Source organism: Balaenoptera acutorostrata, chromosome 2 (genome assembly GCF_949987535.1).
Source record: "Balaenoptera acutorostrata chromosome 2, mBalAcu1.1, whole genome shotgun sequence".
NCBI classification, from domain to species: domain Eukaryota; kingdom Metazoa; phylum Chordata; class Mammalia; order Artiodactyla; family Balaenopteridae; genus Balaenoptera; species Balaenoptera acutorostrata.
The window spans coordinates 172,410,896-172,435,652 of NC_080065.1; the positions used below are offsets into that span (position 1 = coordinate 172,410,896).

General features: G+C 50.8%; 1 protein-coding gene across 9 annotated transcripts in view; it reads right to left on the reverse strand.

Annotated features, from left to right (window-relative positions):
- Positions 1-24,757, reverse strand: part of GATAD2A (GATA zinc finger domain containing 2A) — a 102,473-nt gene that overhangs the window by 17,739 nt on the left and 59,977 nt on the right. For 6 of the 9 annotated variants that reach the window (XM_028162176.2, XM_057540235.1, XM_057540234.1 and 3 more), the window contains one exon: positions 21,666-21,934. The exons of 1 other annotated variant lie outside the window; for it this stretch is intronic. In XM_028162176.2, the coding sequence (XP_028017977.1) occupies positions 21,666-21,934 (269 nt within the window). Of the gene's footprint in view, positions 1-21,665; positions 21,935-22,034; positions 22,150-22,477; positions 22,499-24,757 lie in introns of those variants that run through there. 2 more of the 9 variants (XM_057540237.1, XM_028162177.2) reach the window with 2 other exon arrangements.

The following is a 24,757-nucleotide window of genomic DNA, read 5'->3' on the forward strand; positions in this document are numbered from 1 at the left end:
CCACCACGCTTTCAAGTCTCCGTGTCTCCCTGCTGACTGCCAACTCTGCCCAAGATCAACTTTAAAGATGACCTCGGGGGACTTCCCTGGTGGCACAGTGGTTAAGAATCCGCCTGCCAACGCAGGGAACACGGGTTCGAGCCCCGGTCCGGGAAGATTCCACATGCCGCAGAGCAACTAAGCACATGCGCCACAATGTAGCCCCCGCTTGCCGCAACTAGAGAAAGCCCGCGCACAGCAACGAAGACCCAATGCAGCCAAAAATAAATAATTAAAAAAAGAAAAAAGAAAAAAATGACCTCGCGGCTCCAATTCCAGGTTCTGTGGACAGACACACAGGCACTAAGCAGACACAAGACTCCAGCACAGGAGCTGCAGCCGCTGGTCCCAGCCCAGGTGGGTTCCCAGGCGGCTGGCTACACACGGGCAGAGGAGCAGCCCAGGCAGACCCACGTCTGGAGTTACAGACTACAGGCATTTCCTGAGCAAGAGCGCTCTAAGACAACGGTAACTTACAGGGATTTATCACTTTTTATCATCTCAATGAGGATGTGCACGTCTTCCAAAGGTGAGATGTCTAATAAAGCTCAGATTTGCCTGAGGGAAGAGGGTAGGGTTAGGGACTGGGACCATGTGGAAGCTGAAGCTCCCTGAGATGGCCACTCTGACCACAGCACTCCCAGGTCCCATCTTGGACTGAGACTAATCAATAACTCGTCCAAGAGATGACATCACCTCCCATCAATGATCACTCAGCATCCCAGCAGCCAGCAGGGAGTGAACTTCCTGTATGCTAATCAGGCCACCAAAAAGTCATGTGACAAAGGCATTTCCCTCTTTGGTCATGTGACCCTTTAACTGTGCCTTCCAACGTGAAAACCATGGCAACAGCCAGTTCTAACCAGTGTGTGACACGCAGCCTTCATTTTGAGGAGTGAGGTAGGGTTCAGGTGCTGCAGGAAATGGAGGCGCCAGCTCACCCTGGGGCTGCCGGGCTGCAGGCATTTCCTGTGTGGTGCCGGCCCGTTCCATTGTTACAGGGACCTGAGTCACCTCTTCCAAACACAGAAGGGTCACCAGCCCCACTAGTTTCCAAGATGAAAAACTTTCCTAAGTTCAATTTTAAAGCAAAGGTGCTTCAAGTCTCTCATTACTTTCCCAGAGGGTTCTTTTAATTCAGGAAAAAGAACACGCATTTGACAAAGGCTAAAAATTATTGTGGGCATTCTTTTTTTAAAACGTATTTTAAATTATAAAACCATTTAGGCCAGGAGAACAAAGCAGAGGAAATTTAGCCCAACATGCCAGGGGAACAGTTGTAGTGGCCAGGTGTACTGCCTCAATCCAGGGCAGCTGCCTGGGCACCAAGTTTATTTAGAAGCTATATGATTTCAGGGCAAATTCATTAAGCCTATCCTGCCCATCTTGGGAACCCTCATATAAAATATTATGATCAGGAGACTTCCCTGGTGGTCCAGTGGCTAAGACTCCACGCTCCCAATGCAGGGGGGCCGGGTTCAATCCCTGGTTAGGGAACTAGATCCCACATGCTGCAACTAAAGATCCCACATGCTGCAACTGAGACCTGGCGCAGCCAAATTTAAAAAAATTATGATCAGAAGAGATTTTACATGACCGACAAAAATCCCTGGAAGCAGGCCAGGCTGTTAGCAAAAATGGTCTCACTACCTCCTCCCCTGTATACCGGCCGTGGCTAAACAAACAAGAGTTCTGTTACCTGCCCAGAACTTTCATCAAGTTTCCTAAAGGGAAGGCAGGGATTATAAACTTAACTCATGACAAGATCCCTCCATTCACAGCACCAGACTACCATCCCAGCTGCTAACCAATCAGCGGTCAGTGTGAGGTTAATATTTAAGTGTCTCACTGGCCTGTGCCAGGGGAAGCAGTCTCATCAAGGGAATGCAGCTCTGACCTTAGTTGTTCTCAATATGGGCCTGCCTGATGTCTGGGGAAGGCACTCACTCCAATTTGCCGAAAGCCAACCTAAGAAGCAGGTGCTGTGTCAGGCAGTGGGGAGAAACCCCTGGATAAAAGCAGTTCCGTCCTTAGGGTCGACCAGGAGGGGCAGACGCAAAACCAGGAGGGGGAGGGGCAGGTGGGAGTGGACCACCACCTGCCTCAGCCCACTGAGCAGCAGAGCAGCTTCACCAAGGCACGTTACTACCCCAGACCTGCTTGATCAAAGCCTGCATTTTTATAAGATCCCTAAGATGCCTGCACACACTAGGGAAGTAGGGGACGAGGGTGGGCCAAATGAGGCCTGGGGACAACAAATTGCTCCTCAGGGCTAACCCAGGGGAGACAAGCAGGGCTGGTGGCCAACTACTCCCTGATAGAACCCTCCCTCTTCCCCTCATCTTTTGGGCCTGGCTGGGCAGGGAGAGGCAGGTGGTTGCTAACTGTTTGCTGGGTACGGCAGGTGCGGGGGGAGGCTTTGCCAGACCCAGCGCCAGTTTCAGCAAACATTAGTCTTGGCCCCACCAGACCCTTCCCCAGGGCATTCCTCCCTCTAGAGCCCATTCACCCCTCCCAGGCCCACAGCCTCTCCAGCCCTCAACCCCTGAACTCCAAGTTGCTGCTCACATGTACGTCCTGTCATGAGCTGCTCCCACCTTCCCCACCATCCCCTCCAAGGAATGTTCCTCCGTCATACTTCTCATCTCCCTTGTGAGGCCCAACTCACACTTCAAGATGCACTTCAAACCATCTGTGCCCTCAGAAAAGTCCCCGGCTGGCCAAGCCCCGCCCTGGGAGCATGGTCAGCACTACCCCACTGTGCTCACGGGGCCCACCCCCGCAACAGCGTGCATGTCTCGTGCAGCCTTCTTCGCCCTGCCCCTAACTGTCCATCCTGGGGGCAGGGAGCTTAGGGCAAAACTCTGGGGGCTTCCACTCAAGGGCAGCACAAGCCTGAGCAGAGGCACTCCCCTGACAGAGACCAGCTCACTCACCCTCACCTCAGCAAACTATCCAAGAAAGTGCCTCGCCCTCCTACAAGGTGCCATTATGGCAGCCCCGCGCTGGCTCAGTTCACCCTCCCACAGCCTCCCAGGGTGATGCTGTCATTGCGCATTTGATAGGCGGGTTCCCCCACCCAGGGCTGGGGCCGGAGGTCACCACAGGCATAGCAGCCAGGGAGCCATGGTCCCACCTGGAGCCATCTCCACAACGCTGGGGCCCTACAGCTCCCGGCGAGGGCCAGGATGTTCCTAAGGTGGCCCGACAAGCAAAGGGCTCCCCACCTCCCCAGAGCCAGAGGGGCAGGACTCTCCTCCTAGTGCCATGCTGGGTGGTGGACAGGCCACAGGGCCTCCTCCCAGGGCAGGCACTGTGCACCAAGCCTACACACACTGAGGGGAGGGGGAGAGTCGCACCCTTACAAAACCTCTCACTTGGTTCTGCCTCTTGCAAGTGAGAAGCCCAGGGTAGGACACTTCCCTCTCTGTGCCCCCTACAAGGATGGGGACAGTAATTCCTGCCCCACTGGGTGGGGTTTGCTGCGTGAGGTGAGACCTCAGTGCCAAGGAGGCTCAGACGCCGTAGGAGGCCATCAGGGCAGTTCAGGCCCCAACCTCTCCTGAGGCAGTAAGGGGCTGCTTGCTGTGAAGGTGAACTCGGCACACAGCAGTCAATTGGGTAACACGTGAATATTCTCAAACCCGTTGAAGACAGAGATTGGGCCTGCTGTATGGGTGCTCAGATGACACAGCTGGTGTGCACCTACCTCCTCCTCTTCCCTGCACCTGGCTCCAGGATGGGGTCTATGAGTTCACGAGGAATCTGCAATGCCTGTAGACTGACGGATCACCTTGCACATGTGAGCAGCTCTTTCCACACGCACACAGATGCTGCACTGGTAAAGGATGTGCAAACTCACTTAAAAGGATTTCTGAATTCTGTGTCATTATGTCTTGTCAAGCATTAGGCCCTGGAAGTCCAACTCCTAACCTATGAGTCCAGGACTCTGGTGGATGTTAAGGAGGAGTCCTAATACACCTGGTTGACAAAACCCTGTACAGAGGACCACCGCACTACACCCTTACGAGCCCATCCATTCAGTCCTGAAGAGCACCGTGGAGGTAGCTCATTCCAAGTGATCCATGCCTCCCCATGCTCACGTCCTCGTGTCTGGTCCTATCCCCGGGACCTGGGTTAGTTTTGTGGCTCACTCTCTGAGGCCAGGAGTGAGGAACATAGAGGAAGCAACGATGCAAGCTTCTGAAGCAAGGTCACAGCCTCAAAAGCTTGTGCTTGGGACTTCCCTGGTGGCACAGTGGTTAAGAATCCGCCTGCCAGTGCAGGGGACACGGGTTCAAGCCCTGGTCCGGGAAGGTCCCGCATGCCGCAGAGCAACTAAGCCCGTGCGCCACAACTACTGAGCCTATGCTCTAGAGCCCGCGAGCCACAACTGCTGAGCCCGCACACCTAGAGCCTGTCCTCCGCAACAAGAGAAGCCACTGCAATGAGAAGCCTGCTCACCACAACGAAGAGTAGCCCCTGCTCACCACAGCTAGAGAAAGCCAGCGCACAGCAATGAAGACCCAACGCAGCCAATAAATAAATAAATAAAAACTAATTAATTAAAAAATAATAATTAAAAAAAAAAAAAAAAAGCTTGTGCTTGGGCCCTTGGAACATATGCTCTGAGAGACCACCCCAGAGTAGGATGCCAAACTAGCTGCTTGGAAAGAGGGTCACAGAGACAGACACAGAGATGGGCCCAGCCATCCCACATGAGTAACCAAGACACTGGGGACACCCAATCCAGCTGACGTGGGACTACAAAGATGAGAACCCAAGAAGCTGCACCCAGCTGGAACCAGCAGACCTGACAGATGATGCTACACCAATACAGTTACTTTAAACCACTAAACTAATGGGGCCGGCAGCCCAGCTCTGCCCCCAGCGAGCTGGCCTACACCACTATAATGCCATGGCCTCCCTCAGACTCAACAAGGCCACCCACTCTAGACGCTACAGTACCCTGGGAGAGAGAAGGTGGGAAAGAAAAGGTTTACCCAAGTAACCATCCCTGCTGAACCTCAAATCCCCCCAAAAGGACCAGCAGTAGTTCTCTGCACACACAGGCTGTCCGGGGCAGATGCAGACTTGGGAGGAGATTGGAGCATAGCTCTAGGACTGCCCAGCAGGAGCACAGAGCTGCCCAACAAAGAAAAGGGGGTGTATAGAAGGTCCCACAGGAGAGGAAGGGGCCATCCTCAGGTCTGGGAGCCACTACCGGCGGCTTCAGGCACCACTGGGAGTGGTGTCTGAGTCAACGCTGGAAAGCAATTCCATATACTTAATCCAATGAGCACTCCCATTCCAGAAATACTTCTAGAAAAGTCCTAAAGAAAGAAAAATAAGACGTTTATCACCAGTTCCCAGGTTAGTCCTACTACCTGGTAACATTTCATTGGCAGTTCCCAGTTGCATACTGAGCATCTCCGCAGACACACACCACTGGGATCTTTCACAGCCGTTTGGGCATGGGAGCTGCCCACTGGGACCCCATGACACCCCACCCTCCTTTCCCAAGGGGCCCCATCCATTCAGACACACCCGATGTGATCAGAAAGGGAACCGCTGCATGCAGACACAGGTGTGCCCCAAAGCCGAACACTTGCCTGCCCTTGAGGTTGGTGGGCACTGACGGGTGCCTGGTCCCTGCCGTGCCCCCCCGGAGCCCACCTGCTTCCCGCCAGCCCCAGCCCCTCAGCTCCCTCGGCTCCCCTGCGCAACTCCCCCAATTCCCCCTCGACTCCCTTCTTGGCATCCATTACCACTTCTCCCAGCACTGTAACTTGACACCCTGTTGGCTGGGATGTCAAGACAAAAGCCCAGAGCCTGCTTTGTGGGGGCCAGGAAGTCAGAATACATTTTGCTTCTAGGCCACAGAGGCCATGGAGGTGAGCAGCTGGGACGGGATTTTTGAAACCCAGCCATAATTCTTCCTGGAGACTCCAGGTCCAGCTATCTCTCTGGGACTCCATTATGGCCCACCCTGCCATGGCAACAGGCGAACATCTCGGAAGAAAGGAAGAGAGCAAGTGTGACCAGGGTCTGGTCCCGAGAGCCCATCCCCCAACCAGGGCCCCCAGCACAGAGGCGGGCAGTCCCAGGGCAGAGGCAGCTGCAGTGGAAGAGCACTGTGCCATCAGCAAGGCCAGGAGGCATCCAGCCTGTCCTGCTGGGGATCCTTCTAGGAACACAGGAGCCCCTAGAAGTCACACAGCCTGGCTAGGGAGACCTAGAGGACCTCACTGGGACTGGAAGCAGGGATAGGGGCCAGTTTTGGGGGCATGCAGAGTCGATGGAGAAACAAGCCAAGAATGGGCAGAAGGGAGTATTCCCTGGGCCAGCAGCTGGCAGTGGCCCCACAGAAAGACCCTGACATCAAATGGCAATGGGGCAGCCTGCAGAGCCAGTACCCACCCAAGGAGGTCACTGCAGCATGACCCTGCCAGCAGGCAACATGTTCCAGTCGGGTCACCACCACCAGGAAGGCTAAATCCGATTCAGCACTCTCTCTGCTCAGAAATTTGGGAAGGGGCACATATTAGAAATGACCACAGTCAGAACTGAAATGCTGACTTATGTCAGATTTGGGAAAATCACCCAGCACATTTGCTGACCCTTTTTGATGGCCATCCCTGTGCCAACGACCAAGATGCATGCTTCCATGTGATCGTCTCAACTGCTCAACTGTCACCCACATCACCCACATCCACAGGTGCGGAAAGAGTCTTAAGAGAGTGACTTCCTGAGGTCACACACCCATGGCCTGCGAATAACCTGGGCCCACAGCAGGCCCAGCCTCCTATGGACCCCTGGCAGGCCTGGTCAACTCTGGCACGCCAAGGTCTGCCAGGTGTACCCCACAGTGCACGGGGACCTGGGCCCCCTGTCCTAGTCAGACCAGCTGGGCACCCATAGCCTTCAGGGGGCTACATGGTATCCCAAAAAGGAGGTGCAGGGCAGGAAAGGGTAGGTCTCACATAACTGTCAACTGAGGCCTCTAACTCAGCTTATCAAATACCAGTTTTGGACTAGGTTAAAAAGGGGAAAATATTTTTATTTATACTTGAAGGATGCTGGATAGCCACCAGCATCTGCACGCCGAGTCCCCGAGGTGATAAAGAGATGACAGTGCGAGGACATGGATGTGGTCCTTGGACTTAACTGGGAAACAACTACACATGGACGGCTACCTGCTTGAGAAAGCTGGGTGGGGTTTCAGCACTCGGGAATCCAGGCTTCCAAAGGGCCTGGGCCTGGGGAGTGAAGGTAAAAGGAGTGTAGGACCCCTCTGCTGGTCACAGCACTACCGCTAGCATCGCCTCTTTCCTCTGTCACCGTAACCACATGCCAGGCCAACATTCCTCCAGGGAGAAACTCAGGAGCACGCTGCAGCACGGAGGGACTCCCTACACCAGATGAACCCAAACACACCTCCTGGGATGCCAGCTTCCTCACCAACTCACAGCAAGTCAGCTGTGTGCAGATGAAACCACACTCGAGAAACAGTTTTCCAGCTTGCAATGACCACAAACTCTTGTGATAAATGGAAAGTGCTCTATTTGCCTGGAACTTTCTTGCCCCCTCTTAAATATGTGTTTCAAACTGCTGAGTCCTGCCCCTCCACGCCCTGGCAAATCCCAGGGGATGTCCTCCCAGCATGGCTCGGGTGTCCCCCAACCCCCCACCTGACCTGCTCCAGCTGCTCTAAGCAAAGCAGCTGTGAGACTCCGCCCAGGTCAGCCATGAGGACTCTGGGGGGCTGGGCACTTGTCAGTGGCTCCTAGGACCTGGCCCAGTCACCAAACCTCAAAGAGCTTCAGTTTCTTCATCTGCAGAATGGGATGCCACTGACCATGAGAGGATGCTGTGAACCGTAAAGGGCACAGAAAGTGCATCTAGTCAACGGACGATGACCCCACCTCTCTTCCCCATCCTCAAAGAACGTAGTAACATGCACACTCAGGGCAGCCCCCATCACCTTTTCTGCTATAATTTAGCTCTGAACTGATTCATCTGGCCACCTGCCCGGCAATCCGAGGTCTCTGGGGACAAGATCCCAGGCTGAGGGCTTCTCTTCCTCCCACTGTCTGAGCCCATCAGGCCACTAACCACTGTCCTGCCTGAGATGTGAGCTCAGAGTCCTGCCAGGCATCCTTGCTTGTGCCCACTGTGGACAGCCTGCCTGCGCTCCTCCCAGTGTGGTCCTCAGGACCCCTTCAGGGGCTCTGCCAGGCTGTTGTAACATCGAGATGACATTTGCCTTTTTCACCAAGTCAGGAGAGCTGCACCAAACTGTGCCAAGACTCACGGTGTCATCACGCTGTAGGCAACGCCCTGCATGAAGTACAAGCTATTGATTTTATTAAAACTCAAGCATTTGAGAACACGTCTTTTTAATACTCTGTGACAAGATAAAGCACTCCTGTTGCGTACAGAAGCAGAACAGACATGCAGGAAAAAAAAATCACACGTTTGAGCGTTCATGATGCTTGAAGGAAGGTCGGACAGACATGCTGTGGTTATTCAGACTTGGGTGTCTGGCACACACTTTCCCCAAAATGGTCAAAGCAAAGCCTGTTCACTTCAAGGAAAACAACTGATAATATGTCACTAATGATAATGTCTGAGCTTCCAACAAGCAAAATGTAGAATTTTGGGAAATTTGTGAGCCCAAGAGCTTCCCAACAGATCAGATAATTAATCTGATTCCGCGATACTGTAAAATGAAATATATCAGTATTTGAAAGATCTCTGTAACTCAGTAAACTGATATTTTCTAATGTTCGATGGTATTACAAACTCAAACATGAGTAAAAGATCATTCAGGGAGAGAAAAAACAAATCTAGGCAGAAGAATCCAAAATAATTTGTGTAGATGCTCCACTCTCAAGGTGGAGAATGACTCCGCATCCCTTCCCTTAGGTGTGAGCTGACTTCCTTCCGAAGGGCACAGCATGGAAAGGGAGAAAGAAAGTAACTTTACAGTGAAGACACCTGACATACCCAGGTGATCAAGGTGTGACAAGTCACACTGATGGCATGTGCCCTGGACACATGTGTGATGAGAAAGGCACTTCCCCTCTGTGGTCCTCCTCTCCAAAACCCAGTCCAACCATGAGAAAAACACCAGACAAATTCCAACTGAGGGCCATTCTACAGAACACTTAACTCCAAACTGTCAAGGTTGTCAAAACCAAGAAAGTCTGAGACACTGTCTCAGCCCAGAGAAGCCTAAAAAGACATAACAACAAAATGTCATGTGGGATCCTGGAACAGAAAAGGTATGTAAAAAACAGGAAATCTGAATAGACAGTATAGACTTTGGTTAATAGTAATTACTTGTGACAAATGTTCCATAGTAATCTGTTAACAATGAGGGAGATTGGGAAAGGGTGTGCAGGAACGATCTTCGCAACTTTTCTGTAAATCTACAACAATCCTAAAATTTTTTTTAAAATTGTTCTGTTCAGGGACTTCCCTGGTGGCGCAGTGGTTAAGAAACTGCCTGCCAATGCAGGGGACACGGGTTCGAGCCCTGGTCCGGGAAGATCCCACATGCCGCGGAGTAACTAAGACGGCCACAACCACTGGGCCTGAGCTCTAGAGCCCGCCAGCCACAACTACTGAGCCCATGTGCCACAACTACTGAAGCCCGCATGCCTAGAGCCCGTGCTCCGCAACGAGAAGCCACCGCAGTGAGAAGCCCGCACACCGCAACCAAGAGTAGCCCCCACTCACCGCAACTAGAGAAAGCCCGCATGCAGCAACGAAGACCCAATGCAGCCAAAGATAAATTAATTAAAATAAATAAATAAAGTTAAAATGATACTTAAAAAAAAATTGTTCTGTTCAAGGTGCAAGAGAGACTGACAGATTTTAATGTAACTGAGTACAAAAACTTCACTGATAACCGAGGTTTCAGAGTCTACAGTGCAACTAACTGTTAGGAATGGCCACTCTGTTTTGGTGTCGTATTAAAGGAAGAAACACACAATTATCCAAGACTAACCAAATACTCCTCCCTGCTCAAACTGCTTCTCTGTGTGAGGCTGGATTTTCTTCACATGCTTCATCCCTAACAACTTATCACAAGAGACTGGATGCAGAAGCAGATATGAGAATCCAGCTGTCTACTTATTAAAGAGATCTGCAAAACAGTTATTTTTTTTATAAGCAATGTTCTTTATGCTAACATGTAATGGGTTTATTATCATCATCTTTAAATAAATAAGTTATTTTCAGATTTTCTAACACAGTAAATGTCAACATATTTTCCACACGACCAAAGGTTCTCTGGGGTCCAGAGATGGAAAAGGGGCTGCACCAGTGCTTTCGGCAAAGGGTTTCCTGTCCCCATCACAGATGCCAGTCTGAGCAGAGATTCCCCAAGTGCAGTCCTCCTGACATACTGCAACCACGTGGTTTTTTCATGCTGCCAAAGTTGTGTTTTGAAAAGTAAATGTACTAAAAATTTAATAGGACTCACCACACATATACGCCGTAATTTCCCTATAAAACCTATTCAATTGTAAGACAACAAAATTTGGTAACCCTGTTCTTGTGGCCTTAAAAAGCGGCAACTGTACAGGCCCCACAGTTACCCAGTTCACAGAGAACTTGCCACTGCCCAGGGCAGCTTGGACACCCTGCATCTGCAGATGGGCAGGCCAAGCACAGACTTCCCGTAGAGGCAGGTCAGGCACCCCAGGCCCCCAACGCCAGGAAACTATCCTGCATCTCATGCCCCACTCCCCCCTTACGCCGCACTCCAGGCAAAGGCATCTCCTCCCTCCTCCAGCATGTCTACCTCTGTTCTCACATGGAGGCATCCAGCAAACTTCCAAGCTCCACCCACATCCAGAGCATCAACTCTCCCCGCTCCAGAGGGTGGTCCATGGGCTGCGTTTCCTAGCCCGACATCCGGCTCTGCTCCCACCGCCATGGGTCTTCTCAGGCCCTGAATCCAGGCAAACCCAATGGCTCCAGGGAGCTAGCTGGACGCCCGAGCACCCCTATGTCTGGGCCGTGAGCTCCCCAGTACATGCATGCCACCCAGACTGCTCTTTCCCACAATGCCCACGGATACCACATGTGCCTGGATTGGTTGTTCCCTTTAAAGCACTGTTGTGTTAAAGCTGATTTTGAAAGCTGTCAAGGGCCTGCTTTAAGGAACTCTGCATGTCACCAGATCTCAGTGCCCCCTAAGACCTGAAGCTTTTGAATGTGATTACATCACAACTATTTTTAAGATTTAAGCTCTAAAAATAAGCACTCTTATGGCTTGGGATCCAAGGAAGGGGACACACAGTAACGTCTGGTATGTCTCCCATCTCTCCACCCATCAGACGCTCCCCACCTCCTTCGCACTTGCCCCCTCCCCCAGGCGGACCCATCCACAGAACTGGATCAGCCACAGGGAACTCAGCTCCCCTCTCCCTCATTCTTGGACACCTGTGAGTCCCAAGTCTCCTTTCCATCAGCGCTGTGACAAACCTTACTGGACTATGCCTCACTTCAGAGGAGATGGTGGGCTCCAAGGGTGGGGTGAACTGTCCTGGGCTACACAGGGGTGTGAGTGAAATTGAGCCATCAGACCCCACATTCTTTTTTTAACCACCTGCTATCCCCTGCTCCTTTTCAGGCTCACAAGTTACAATTCGAGTGCTCATCTTCTTGAGGAAAAATCCCAGAAATCTCTTGCAATCAGGCCAGCTCTCCTTTCCCTCCAGGGCACATTCTGCTAACTGAGAAAATACTCCTCTCCTGGTATAAATCCTGCTTGCCCCACCTGGGGTCACACACGGTACGTGTGGAAAGTGCTAGGTATTCACTCCTGCTTCTACCTGTTCTACACACAGAGCTCTCTTCATCTTTCTTCTCCACCAGGTTAGGTGGCCATGAGGGACAGGATGGGATCCCTCAGGCCAGCACACTCGCAGGCCCCACCCCCAGGGTTGGTTATGGTTCCGGTACACCTGCTCTCCTCATGTCGGAGAAACCGGCTGTAAGATAAAAAGCAATGCATATAAAAGCAGAGCCTCCACGGCAGAGGGCTGGCCAGAGACCCTCCTTCATGTACCCCTATAGGCAGAATGTTTAAACCCACTACAGCAGTGAGGGCATAGCCTGTCAGCATGTGACAAAGCACCAACAGGAATACATGCCATAAGAGGATATCAGAAACTGCAATTGCAGAATTATACTGAATAATTTCAAAATAAGGAAATGATCTGCTTAATCTGCCAATCTGCTTAACTCACACATGTGTGAAGAGAAGAGTTCCTGACTGCTAAACAAACAAGCGCTTACAGCTACTACCCTGATGACTGTACACGGTGGCTTGCTGGTTCCTGTCAGGGCAGCCACACACTAATATCCCCAGAAGGCTGGCACTATCCAGTGAGAAACCATCCCCTCCACGGCCAGAGGAGGGCGCCGTAAAGGCAATGGGGAAGTGGCAAAACTGTGGAGCTCCTTACCTGTCACCAGGCTGGCTCACAATATGCCCCATGTGAGCTAGGTCACTCTAAGAGTTAGAAACAGGGCACCCAGAGTCTGTCACTCTGCCATCCAAAAATAACCTAATGATTTTCAGAAGTACAGGTGAACCCCTCAAAGTACTATTATTACAAACCTGGGATAAGATACGGCCCAGAATAAAGACAGGTAGACAGAGAAGAACCGGGATGAGGACCTGAGGGAAGGGGAGAGGCAGAGAATGAGGAGGAGATGGAGACAAGTCACAGAGGTTTGGAGAGGTGGCAGCTGAGGCAGGGGAATCCAGAACGAGGAACCGATTTCTGAAGGAACGTACCTCTCAGTTCAGCTCTTACGTGCTGAAATGCAAGCAGGCTATGGATTTCTAGTTGGAACTGATGGAGCTGCTCCCCAAGGCTGCTTGGCCCCTCCTGGAAGCCGCCCAGCCGCAGACAGAGAACTAACAAGTGAAAGGCCAGCCCACAACAGGTGCTGGGGAGGGGCTGGGCTCCCCAAGAGCCTCCCACAGAGTGCCAGAGCCCCGCCCCCCCCCCCCCCCCCCCCCCGTTGAGGGAAGTGATCGTCACACAGAAGGGACAGGCTCCTGGCTGCGGGACTTCCAAAGCTCTCACGCATGGGGGAGGGGGGGGCGGGGTGTCGATCGCTGGCGACTATAGGAGGAGCCAGGGTGAGGGCCACAATCACACTCACTCAGGCTGTGAGAGAACCAGAGCCCTTTCCAGAGCCATCACGCCCACAGCTGTGTAACATTCCCCCGAATCACTCAAGGACGCACATTCCAGCAGACAGCTGGCCGGTGGGTCAGGCACAGCTGCAGTGGAGCATGGTGGGGAGAACAGGGTAGGAGGGGGGCTCACGTCTGCACATCACCGTGGAGGACCCCCACCCACCCCCACGCGGGAAGCTGGCGCAGCAACCATCGCTGGCCTCACCCTCTGTCACGGAAGAGAGAGGGCTGATGGTCACACAAGCAGGCCAGGACCTGGACTCAGACCTCTCTGAAGACTCCATGGCTAAAACTGTAAAGCCTGACACCACCAAGTGAGTATTAAGTAGCTGGACCTCCACGCCTGTGAGAGTAAAACCACCCAGACATTTTGGGGGAAAGGCATGGCAGTTTCTTTAAAACAGCTCAATGCCCACCTACCCTGTGACCCCAGCAATTTGACCTCAGGTATTTAGCAAGAGAAATGATGATCGATGTCCACGCGAAAGACTTCTACAGGAATGATCACAGCACCCCAAACTGGAGACTGCCTGGTGTCTGTGGGCAGGTGAGTGGACGACTATGCACATCCACGCAGCAGCCCCTCAGCAAAATGCTGATACACACAACAGAGATGAATCCCAATCACGTGGAGTGAGAGAAGCCAGACCCCACCAAGCACATACTCTATGATTCCATTTCTAGGAAGTTTGAGAAGAGGCAAGACTGGTCGAGAGTGGGAGAATACACCCAGTCAGGGAGGGCAGGAAATGTATGGATGGCTCCAGGGCACTTTCTGGGGTGATAAGGTTCTGTATCTCGATAAGGCTTTGAACTACACAGGTGGATACATGTGTCAAAACCGCAGCAGGAGAGGCATACACGGCAGGCACCAGCAGTACTTCCTAGCAAGGCAATGCAACCCCAGGGATTACTGTATCCTTCTTCTCCCAAAGGCCTCTTGTAAAGCATGTCCACCCAAACAAGGACTCTATAACTTGTGGAGTCATCTTGGAAACGTTAAGTGATGCACATACCTCTTCCTGTGGACTCCATTTCTACACAGAACAGAACAAAACAAGGCCAGCCACACAATCCAACATTACAGATGACAGGCGGAAGCACTATCGTGTTACTTTCAGATTCATTTTCACTTTGGAAGAGGACTCGGGCGTTAACATGGGTGTGGATGACATGCCCCACACACCACACTCACCACTGTGGGTGGCCAAGCCCTGTCTTAATAGCAAATGATCTGCCATTGAGAATCCTAGCTTCTATACAGAGTGTCGCCCTCCACTACCAAAGTCCCAAAAGAAAGATGGGGCAGTAATTCTGTCATCAAGGATACCAGCTGCAACAAAGGTGCCCTGCTTTTGCAGCCTTGGTAAACAGAGGGTGTAATTCTGGTGCATTTTACAGTCTGTTAAACCTTGCAAGAAGGTAGAAAGCCAGAAAAACTAAAGCCAAGAACAGCTCTAATGGCTCAGGTGCTACTGCCAGCTCCCAGTAGGCCACAGGCCCCTTGGTAGGGATAAGAGCACAGATCAGAGTCCTTCCCACCCACACCATGGGGCAGACCATTGGTCCAAGTAAAGCCCTGTCCCACAGCAAAAGAGACACACGGTGCAAAGCAGGGAAGGAAGAGAAGGTGTCAGACAGCTGCCTGAAGCCCACGCACCCCAATGGAAGCCAGGGAGACACAGTCACCATGACACCTGCCCCACACATCCACACAAGACCCACGTGGCTGGCTGTCGAGCAGCAGAAATGGGGCTCCAAGTCTGCTCCTGCCCTGCCCGTGAGACCCTGGGAGCCCAGCCTTGTTTCCTCCCAGGTAAAATGAGGAAATAGAGATGGTCTGCTTAGGCAACCAGTGACTTTCATCCCTAGTGAGCCACACCCCTAAAGTCGAGGCTCCCCAACACCTCTGCATATTCTTTCATGATCAAGTATCCTAAAAAACAGCTAAGTCAGATCCTGTCCTATCACTTCTGTCCCCAGGGACGAGCATGGTCCCTGCCACAGACAATCCAGGGAGAGTTGGCACCTCAGAAAAAGGCACACACAAACACATTTTCAGTGAAGTATGGGGGTGGCTAATCATGAAGTTCCCATCCCACACAGGCCCAGGGCAACCAAGGGACCCAGCCCTAACCTTTCAGGTGCAGAACCTCTGGAGAAGAAGCTCATGTTTTACTCAGTTAAATGTTCCTCTACCCAAGAGGCGAAAAACAAAGCTCTTTTCACCTGTGTGTGGCCCAGACTATTTTTGAAGATCAACAATTTGTGACAGAAAGAGAGTCTCCTCTATAGGAAAGAGCAGGAGTGGAATCTATTTATCTCAGAAGCAAAACAGAGAACCCAAAACAGCTTCCTCTGCCTGTCCCAGCTCCAGCCTCTTCCAGCAGTCCAGACTTGGGGTAGGGGGAGGGCAGCACATGCTCATGAGCTTTGAGTTGGCCTCACAAGACCAACAGGATCAACCTCCACCTCTGCGGGGTTTTGTTTTTCCATGAGCACATTTACGGATGCCAGAATGGAAACCAAACTATTTTAACCTCATTTATATTTTTTAACCTCATTTATATTTTTTAACATCCATATTGAGGTATAATTTACATACCACAAAATTCATCCATTTTAAGAGTATAATTCAGTGATTTTTTAGTAAATTTAGAGTTGTGCAACCATCCCTACAATCCAATTTTAGAACACTTCCATCACCCCAAAACGTTCCCTTGTGCCTGTGATCTGTTAATCACTGCCCTCACCCACCCCCCACCCCTGCCTCAGACCACCATCTGAACGCTGTCTCTGTAAGTTTGCTTTTTTGGACACTCCCTGTAGATGAAATTATACAATACGTAGTCTCTGGGTCTGGTGTCTCCCCCTCGGCATGGTGAGTCTGAGCTTCATCCATGTTGCAGCACAAATTGGTAATTCGCTTTTTTAAAATTGCTGATTAGTAATCCACTGCATGGATATAGCACATTTTGTTTATCCGTGGCCATCTGGATTGTTTCCACCTTTTTGCCTATTGTGAATCATGCTGCTATGGACACCCATGTACCTGTCTTTGTGTGGACACGCTTTCATTTCTCTCAGGTACATTCCTTGGACAGACTGCTGGGTCATGTGGTAAGTTCATGTCTAACTTTCTAAGAAACTGACAAACCGTTTATGCCATTTTACATTCCCACCAGCAATGTATCAGGGTTCCAGTCTCTCCATGTCCTCGCCAACACTTGTTATTATCCTTTTTTTTTTTTAAAAAAGAGCTTTTATTTATTTATTTGGCCGTGCTGTACGGCATGCGGGATCTTGGTTTCCCGACCAGGGATTGAACCCATGCCCTCTGCAGTGGAAGCGTGGAGTCTAAACCATTGGACCACCAGGGAAGTCCTCTGTTCGTCTTTTTTATTACAGCTACCCGTGAGACTTGTTTTATGGCCTAGCATATGGTCCACTCTGGAGAATGTTCCATGTGCACATGAGATGTATTCTGCAGTATTCTATAGATGCCCTTTAGCCAAAGAGATCAACAGTGTTCTTCAAGTCTTCTAGAATCTTGCCGATTTTCTGTTTAGTTGCTCTACCAATTATTGAGAGAGGAGTACTGAACTCTCTTAACTATAATTTATGAACTGTCTACTTCTCTTAGCAATCCTATCAGTTTATGCCTCAGATATTTTGGGATTCTGTTGTTAGGTACATATACATTTGTGACTGGTGTATCTTCCCATGTGCCATTAAAAAATGTCCCTCTTTGGCTCTAGGAATATTTTTTTGTCTTAAAGTCAATTTTATCTGATATTAATACAGTCATTCTAGTTTTCTTATGGTTACTTGTGGTATATCTTTCCTCATCCTTTTACCTAAGGATCTAATGGGTGTCTCTTATAGACAATATATAATTAGGCTGGATCTTGCCTTTTTTATCTACTCTGACAATCTCTGCCTTTTGATCGAGGTGTTTAGACTACTCACATTAAATGCAATTACTGATCTGGTTGGATTTACATTTATCATTTAGCTGTTTGTTTCCTACATGTCTTCCTTCTTTTTTGTTCTTCTGTTCCTCATTGACTGCTTTCTTTTGTGTTACATATTTAATGTACCACAATTCTTCTGTTGATTTTTTTAAACTATATTTTAAAGTTATTTTCTTAATAGTTGCTCTAGGGATTCCAATAAGCATTTTATTAACATCACAGTCTACTTCAGATTAACACTAACCTGATCCCGGTAAAATGTAGAAACGTTACTCCAATACAGCTCCATTTCATTCCTCCTGTTTTGTACTGTTGTTGTCCCATATATCACGTGTCTATATATGTTATAAATACAACAGATTGTTGTATGCCTTTGGTCAATTGCCAAAGAGCTAAGGTTGTTTTTGTCAGTTCTATCCAGTGTTATGGTTAATGCTGCATATGATGTTATGTCTTTTAACTAAGAAGAAATTAGAAAAAAGTGTCTTTTCTATTAGCCCACATACTTACCATTTCCAGTGCTCTTTATTTCTTCCTGTGAATGTACTGTTACCAACATGTCACTTCCTTTCAGCCTGAAGAACCAGCAGGTCTGCCAGCAACAAATCCTCAGTCTTTGTTTATCTGAAAATCTCTTTTTGCTTTCGTTTCTGAAGGACAGTTCTGATGCACTGAGAATTCTGGGTTGACAATTTTCTTCTTTGAGTACTTTGAATGCCATTCAGTTCCCTTTTGGTTTCCATTTGAATGTCTCAGGTGAGAAGTCAGCTGTTAATTATATTAATGCTTCCCCTATATGTGATGAGTTGTTTTTCTCTTGCTACTTTCAAGATCTTCCCTTTTTCTCTGGCTTGTAACAGTTTGACTCTGATGTGTCTAGGTATAGATCTCTTTGTATTTATGCTACTTGAGGTTTGTTGAGCTTGGATAAGCTTCTGCTCAAATACACGTTTGGCCATTCTTTCTTCAAATTGTTTTTCTGTCTTGCCCCCAAACATGTCTGCAACCTTGAGCTAACACAGCCACTGTCCCTCCCCACTTGCCCATCTCCAAAACTGTCACTTTAACCAACAAGGCCACGGGTAGGGCTGCTGCCCACCACTCTAAATTGAGTGAGCCCCTTCTCACCCCTGCAGAGAAGCTGTTGGTCCTTACAGCCTGCACTGGCTAGGCAGAACTTCCCTACCAAGAGAGCTGGGGAGAGGGCATGAGAGAAGCCCCAGGTCAAATGCCACAGATTCTCACCATTTTTACCCAGAGTTCAGCAGTTTCTTAAGCACAAACATTTCGCAGACTATTGTGTGGTTCTGGTCAATTTCCAGAGTGTTGAAATGGCTGATTTTGGGGGGTCAATTCTGTGCTGCTTCATAGTTGTTCTTTTGGGGAAAGGATTTGACAATTTCTCCTCATTCATTCACTGCTGGAAGCTGCCCTCCAGCCTTGATTTGTTTTGAAAATAAAACACACACACAGGGCTTCCCTGGTGGCGCAGTGGTTGAGAATCTGCCTGCTAATGCAGGGGACACGGGTTCGAGCCCTGGTCTGGGAAGATCCCACATGCCGCGGAGCAGCTGGGCCCGTGAGCCACAATTGCTGAGCCTGCGCGTCTGGAGCCTGTGCCCCGCGACGGGAGGGGCCGCGATAGAGAAAGGCCCGCGCACCGCGATGAAGAGCGGTCCCCGCACCGCGATGAAGAGTGGCCCCCGCTTGCCGCAACTGGAGAAAGCCCTCGCACGAACCGAAGACCCAACACAGCCAAAAAATAAATAAATAAATAAATAAATAAAAACACACACACATTGGGAGACTAAGTCAGAAAAAATGCCAAAGAGAGATGAAGAGGGGAACTGCAGAGAAGGAGAGAACTGATCCTACCATTTTATCGATCTCCACAGTCTAAATCTCCCCAATGTCGTTTAAAAAAAAAAAAAAAGTTGTACCTTGGTGATTTTAATTCGCCAGCACTTCCCTAAAGAAAAAGGAAATTCTCTCTGCTAGAAGCCACCAGAAACCCCCCTCTAGCCTTCAACAGGCCTAAACTGGGTCATAAGAATAGCACAGCATGAAAGAAAGAAGCAGTTTTTAAAAAGATCCAAACAGAAATTCTAGAAAAATACTATACAGCAATGAAAAAAGAGTAACTATTCCTACATTCAACAACATAAGTAAATTTCACAAACATTATGTTGAATGAAAGCAAGCAAAGGGTACAGACTATATAATTCCAATTACTTAAAGTTCAATAACAGGAAAAACTAATCTACGCTGTTTGAAGTCAAGAAAGTGGTTACTCGGAGGGTAGTGACAACAAGTGGGCATGAGGGCGCTAGTAACGTTCTATTTCTTGATTTGAGCTACAAGGATGTGCTCAGTTTGTGAAATGTACTAAGTGGCATATGTGTACTTTTCATTATGTATGCTATACCTCAATTAAATAAAATTCTCTATATGGAGGTTCCCAAGGGATGAGCCAGCCGCTCTCAACGAGGATCCAAAGACTGCCTGCTGCTAACACAGAAACTATGGCCACTCACTCCAAAAAAGATTACAGTTTTATAATGGCTCTGGGCTGGACTTGATCCTATTCTTCTGTCAAAATTCACAACTGTACTTCAACAAACTAGACAGAACATTCTATGTGAGCACTCAAGGAGACACTAGCTCTATATGTGACGTCATATTTTAAGTGAAGCTTGAAGACTGAAGGGTAGTTGTTACCAACACTTATTTCCCTCACCACATGCCATGCACCAGGGTCAATTCTGGGTACACATCTGTCACCCAGAGACGCAGAGCAGAGATTATCACCCATTTTACAAATGAAGAAGCACGGGCCAGTATCACCTGCCCAAGGTCAGTCAGGGAGTGTGATCTGACCCCCACTCTGCCAAATCCGGGCTCCTTCCACAATCTCACACTGCTTCAAGGATGCCCTGGGGTCTCCCTAGTCCCACAGGAGGACCCCTGCTCTGTGTGCCTGGGTTAGTCTCTGTCTCTTGCTCTCTTACATTCTTTTATGCTCCTTCAACACTTAACCTCTCCCTCACAATTCACTGGCCTGCCCTACAGGGGAGCACAGTGATTACAGGAAAAAATGTAGACGAGGAGCCCAGGAACACAAGAGGGACCCAGTAAATCTCTACAAATGTGGGTTCCTCCTTCTCTTCACCCACCTGTGACACTCTGAAAGGAAAGGGAAGGGAAAGCAGACCCAAACTTAAAATTTTATTTCTAGAACTTTAGAAGAGGCCTCTGGTTTTAGAACAGTGACTGCAGAAAGCAGAGCCAGATAAAAAAGGCCTTTCTGGGTAGCAAGAACACAAAGCACACCACCCCCGACTAATACGCTTCCCCAGTAGGAGGGGGTTAGATTTTCCCATTTATCTCAAGGCGGTAAGAATTTTTAAAGCTGAGAAATACTGAGTCAGACAATCTCTGAAGTCCTTAGGACGCCAACAGTGTGGGGCCCAAATGAATTTAACACAAAGACGGCAGGTTGGGGTCCCCCTGTGGGGTCAGTCAACACAAGGAGGCAAAGAGCACCTAGGTTCTCCAGATCTGCACTTACTGCCCCTCACCCCACCCCGGGCAAACAGACATGGAAGGGAGTCTGCAGAGGAGGCACTGAGGGAGACAAGGGATGAACCACAGAGGGGCTGCAGGGCTTCTCAGGAGGCCACGGCCACCGGCTGCTGACTCATGGGACATCAGGGTGTGAAGGGAGGGGTAACAGCAGGAGCAGGAGCTAGGCCAGCAATTCTCTTTACGGGGAGAAAAGAGGGTTTCTTAGTGAAGACATGGGGTGGTACACTGAGTCTTATTTCTTTCAAGCTTTTTCCTTAAAAGCTGAGGATTGGGAAAGTTACTCTTGAAGCAATCAGTATCGATGAAGGAGAACCCGAAAGAGCACATTACAGGAGTCCCGAACACAGGGGCCCCTCCTCCCTGATGCACGGCCTAGGAGGAGTGGTGGCGCACGTGAGAGGGCTGGGCTCCCGACTCTGCCCCTAGCCAAGTGACCCAAGCAGGGTGTAGCATCATCCCTGGCCTCCCATGCTCCAGATCTGAAAAGCAGGGAAGCTGGACCAAATGAAGAAGTTTTCCTATAAACTAGAAGAAGCACAGAGCTAGACAGCAGGTACAAGTTTAGTGAAGGCCTGCTGTCAAGCAGGGGAGCCAACAGAGGCTACCATTCCCCCATCCTGTGAGACCCACGCCCCATGCTACAGATGTCTGGGCCCCAGGGCCCCAAGAGGGAGGTCCCTTGGCCAGGATGGTGGCGGAGGTGCCAGGGCTGGAGCCCACAGCCATCTCCATGATAAGCCACCGAAAGCTGCTTCCTGCAGGCCTGACGGCGGCTTCACCCCCATAGGCCTCCTCACGTCCAGGCCTGTCCCTGGTTCCTGGCCCCTCCTGCTCACCTGTGTGTGGTTCGCATGTCCACGGGCCCATCGCCCACCTGCCCTTCACCTCTGCCCATGGCCATCGCCTCTGCGCCTCTCAGCAACCCTTGGGCTGGGCCTGCTCCTGGCTCAGGCGTCACTCTCATGTCTCCGTCAGCGTTTAACTCTGAAGCCAACACTCCTCTCTCCATTTTTATTTTCTTGCTCTCCACATCGTCCTCTGCTGGGTCCCGGTCAAGCGCTCGTTTCTGACTCCGTGTTCGGCATGCTTCTTCAGTCATTCTGAACTTTAGGGGATGGAAAAAACATGACATTTAAACTTGGCACAACGAAGTGGCTGTCTTCTCAGGAACTTTTCACAACGTCAGCATGGAGTGTTTTCCTCACCATGTGACAATGGCAGAAGTAGGTACAACAAATGAAGGGCCCACAAAGCGTGCCCAGGACATTTCTTCACTGACGTGGGGAAGGCGAGGGCAGGAGCAACAGAGCATCTGGGAAGCCAAGCTATGCATCGCCCCATCCAGGGCCAGAAACCTGCAGGGACATGGACAGGAACAACGGAAGGTGGCTGCTTATCAGAAAGAAGGGGGGAATCTCTGCACTCCAGACTCAAGAGCAAATAGAGGAAACTGTTCTAGATCTGAATTCCCTGCCTATGGGATCCTGAGCACCTACATGGGATTGGAGGTATCTGGAATCCAGGAAGGAGGGACCATGCTGTCTCAGGAGCAGGGTCACAGCCCAACTCCAGCCCTGCACTGCACTGATGAGGGTTGACCCTCCTACTCCCGCTTCAGCGAGGGGCAGCCTTCTCACTCCCTGCTCACCTCAGGGGGGTGAGGAGTGGGGGGTCACACTTAACCCTTTGACTGCCGACGAGGCGAACTTTGAGTGGGGTGAGGCCTGGCCCATCACCATGCCGGCACCCTGTACCTGCAGCATACACATATCTTGATTGAAAGAAGAAAGAAAAGAAGAAAAAAACAGCTGAGTCAGTTTTTGATCCCATGACATCACTGGGCTCCACATGACCCTTCCCAGGATTCAGTCTGAGAGACAAAGCACTTTCCAGAAAACCAGTCTGAACCGGTTCCAGACAACAAGCTGAAGTGTTGTTAACCCTCACAGAGACAGGAGGGAAGACCGCAGTGATGTCTGTTTACAGGGAGACTGCTGGCATTCCACAACCGAGTCTGGGACACGAGCACTCGCTCTTAAAGGGGCCGCTCAGCGCCCAGCCTTGATGTCCCAGCGGGGCAGGACATGGGAAACCAGACTTCAACAGTCAGGGTCTAAAAAGCCATGCAAGAGTTCACCACAGGACAAAAAAAGAATTTAGCTGCCAAGCTCCTGAACTCCTGAAGCACCAGTTCTCCACAGGACAGTCAATGCCCACATCTACCAACGTGGGGGCCCAGGGAGGAGCACACCGTATGAGCCCCTCAAAGAATCCCAATTCACACCTGCAGTGCGCCTACGATGAAGACCTCCTGGCTCTGTGTCCAAGCAGGCAGGGCACCCAGCACCTCAGTTTCCTCACCAGCAAACACCCTGGGAGGCCTGTCCTGGGTATGGCCAGGCAGAACCAGTCCCAAAGCAGCCCACCTTCTGGAGACTTGGTGGGGGTGGGGAGAGCACAGGGCATTGAAGGGGCCCCATCACTGTATGTGGGACACACTCCTGAGCTGACTCATTTGCAAGCTCCTTAAAGGAGCTGATTTCACAAATGAGCAACAGTGCAGGGCCCTGCCTTGGACTCAAACTGAAAGGAAGGAAAGTGACAGCTGCTTCGTGCTCCTGGCACAGGAGGCCGAGCGTCCGTCTGACACGTGTTAGGCCAGCGTGCCCGGGCCTGGACCCTCAGACATCTGCTCCCACGGGCAGTCCAAAAGGGTTGAATCAAGCAGGTTTCCCCGTGGCCATGTCATCCCCGCCCCTGGGGTGCTCCCCATTCCAGGCAGGGCTTGAGAAGTCTGAAGCTCAAGGGCACAGACTATCAACTTGGCCCCCATCTGCCTCCAACCCCTCCTGGCATCCCAGCCTGCACCTGCTGCCCACCCCGTGCCACCTCAGCCCTCAGCCACACTCCATCCCTCTGCTCTCACCCAGATCTCCCCATCCCCTCCTTCACCTGTAGAGGTCATCTCCTCACCACCCCAGAGGGAAGCAAGGGATGCTCCCATGTCCCTCTCAGCCTGAAGTTCTAGTTTCTGTCCTTCTCCAACATGCTTTCACCACAAATGCTGTCAGCCTGCTCACTGAGTCTGTCTGTCGTGTCTCCCCATGAGCTGCAGACAAGTCACTGCCCTGAACTGAATGTCAGTCACCCTCCCCTCCTCTCCCTCACTGTGGGAGGGATGGGTCACTTTCCTTTTGGGCACTGCCTAAACAACAGGAGCTGCTCGAACATATGGGGAATTGGATGAGAGGAGTGATTTCAGAGGCCACGTTGGATGGTGGGTACCTGTGCTCCCAGGATCAGAGAGGAGCCTATTGGGGGTAAAAGATGAAGGGAGTCCAGGACCTCAGGCAAGGAGGGCCCCCACTGGAGTCAAAGGAAATTCTGTCCCTAAGGGAGAAGCTCCCAGGCTGGCCTGGTGCCCACTGGGGGAGGGGAGGTCCTAAGTGAACAGGGAGAATGCACCCCCCAATCCTGCACTCAGAACCGCCCCCAATGCTTCCCCACTTCGCCTCTGCTCCAGCCCAGCCTGCAGGGCCCCCACCCCCAGCACAGCCTCCGGCCTTGTAAACCCCAGGCTCCAATCCATGAAGCTCATTTGAACGCCAGACCCTGCATGAAGTCCCTCCTTCCTCCCAACTGCCCACATGGATTGCGGTGGGAGGAGAGGCTGACGGAGGTCGCTGTGCATCAGGTCACCAGACCAGCGAGGTGGTGCCCCAGTGACCTCACTTCATTGTCACTGGTGAAGGACAAGCGGTCACAAGGGGCCAGAGTAGAGCCTCACACCCATGGGGCTGTTCCCACCAGTCCCAGAGACCATGCTAGGCCACAGTTCTGGTCGGGGTCCCCAGCAGAGGACCTGGGAGACCATCTGCTTGTGTTCTGTGTGCAGTGTCAGGGCAGCTCACTCAGAAGCTGAGGGGCT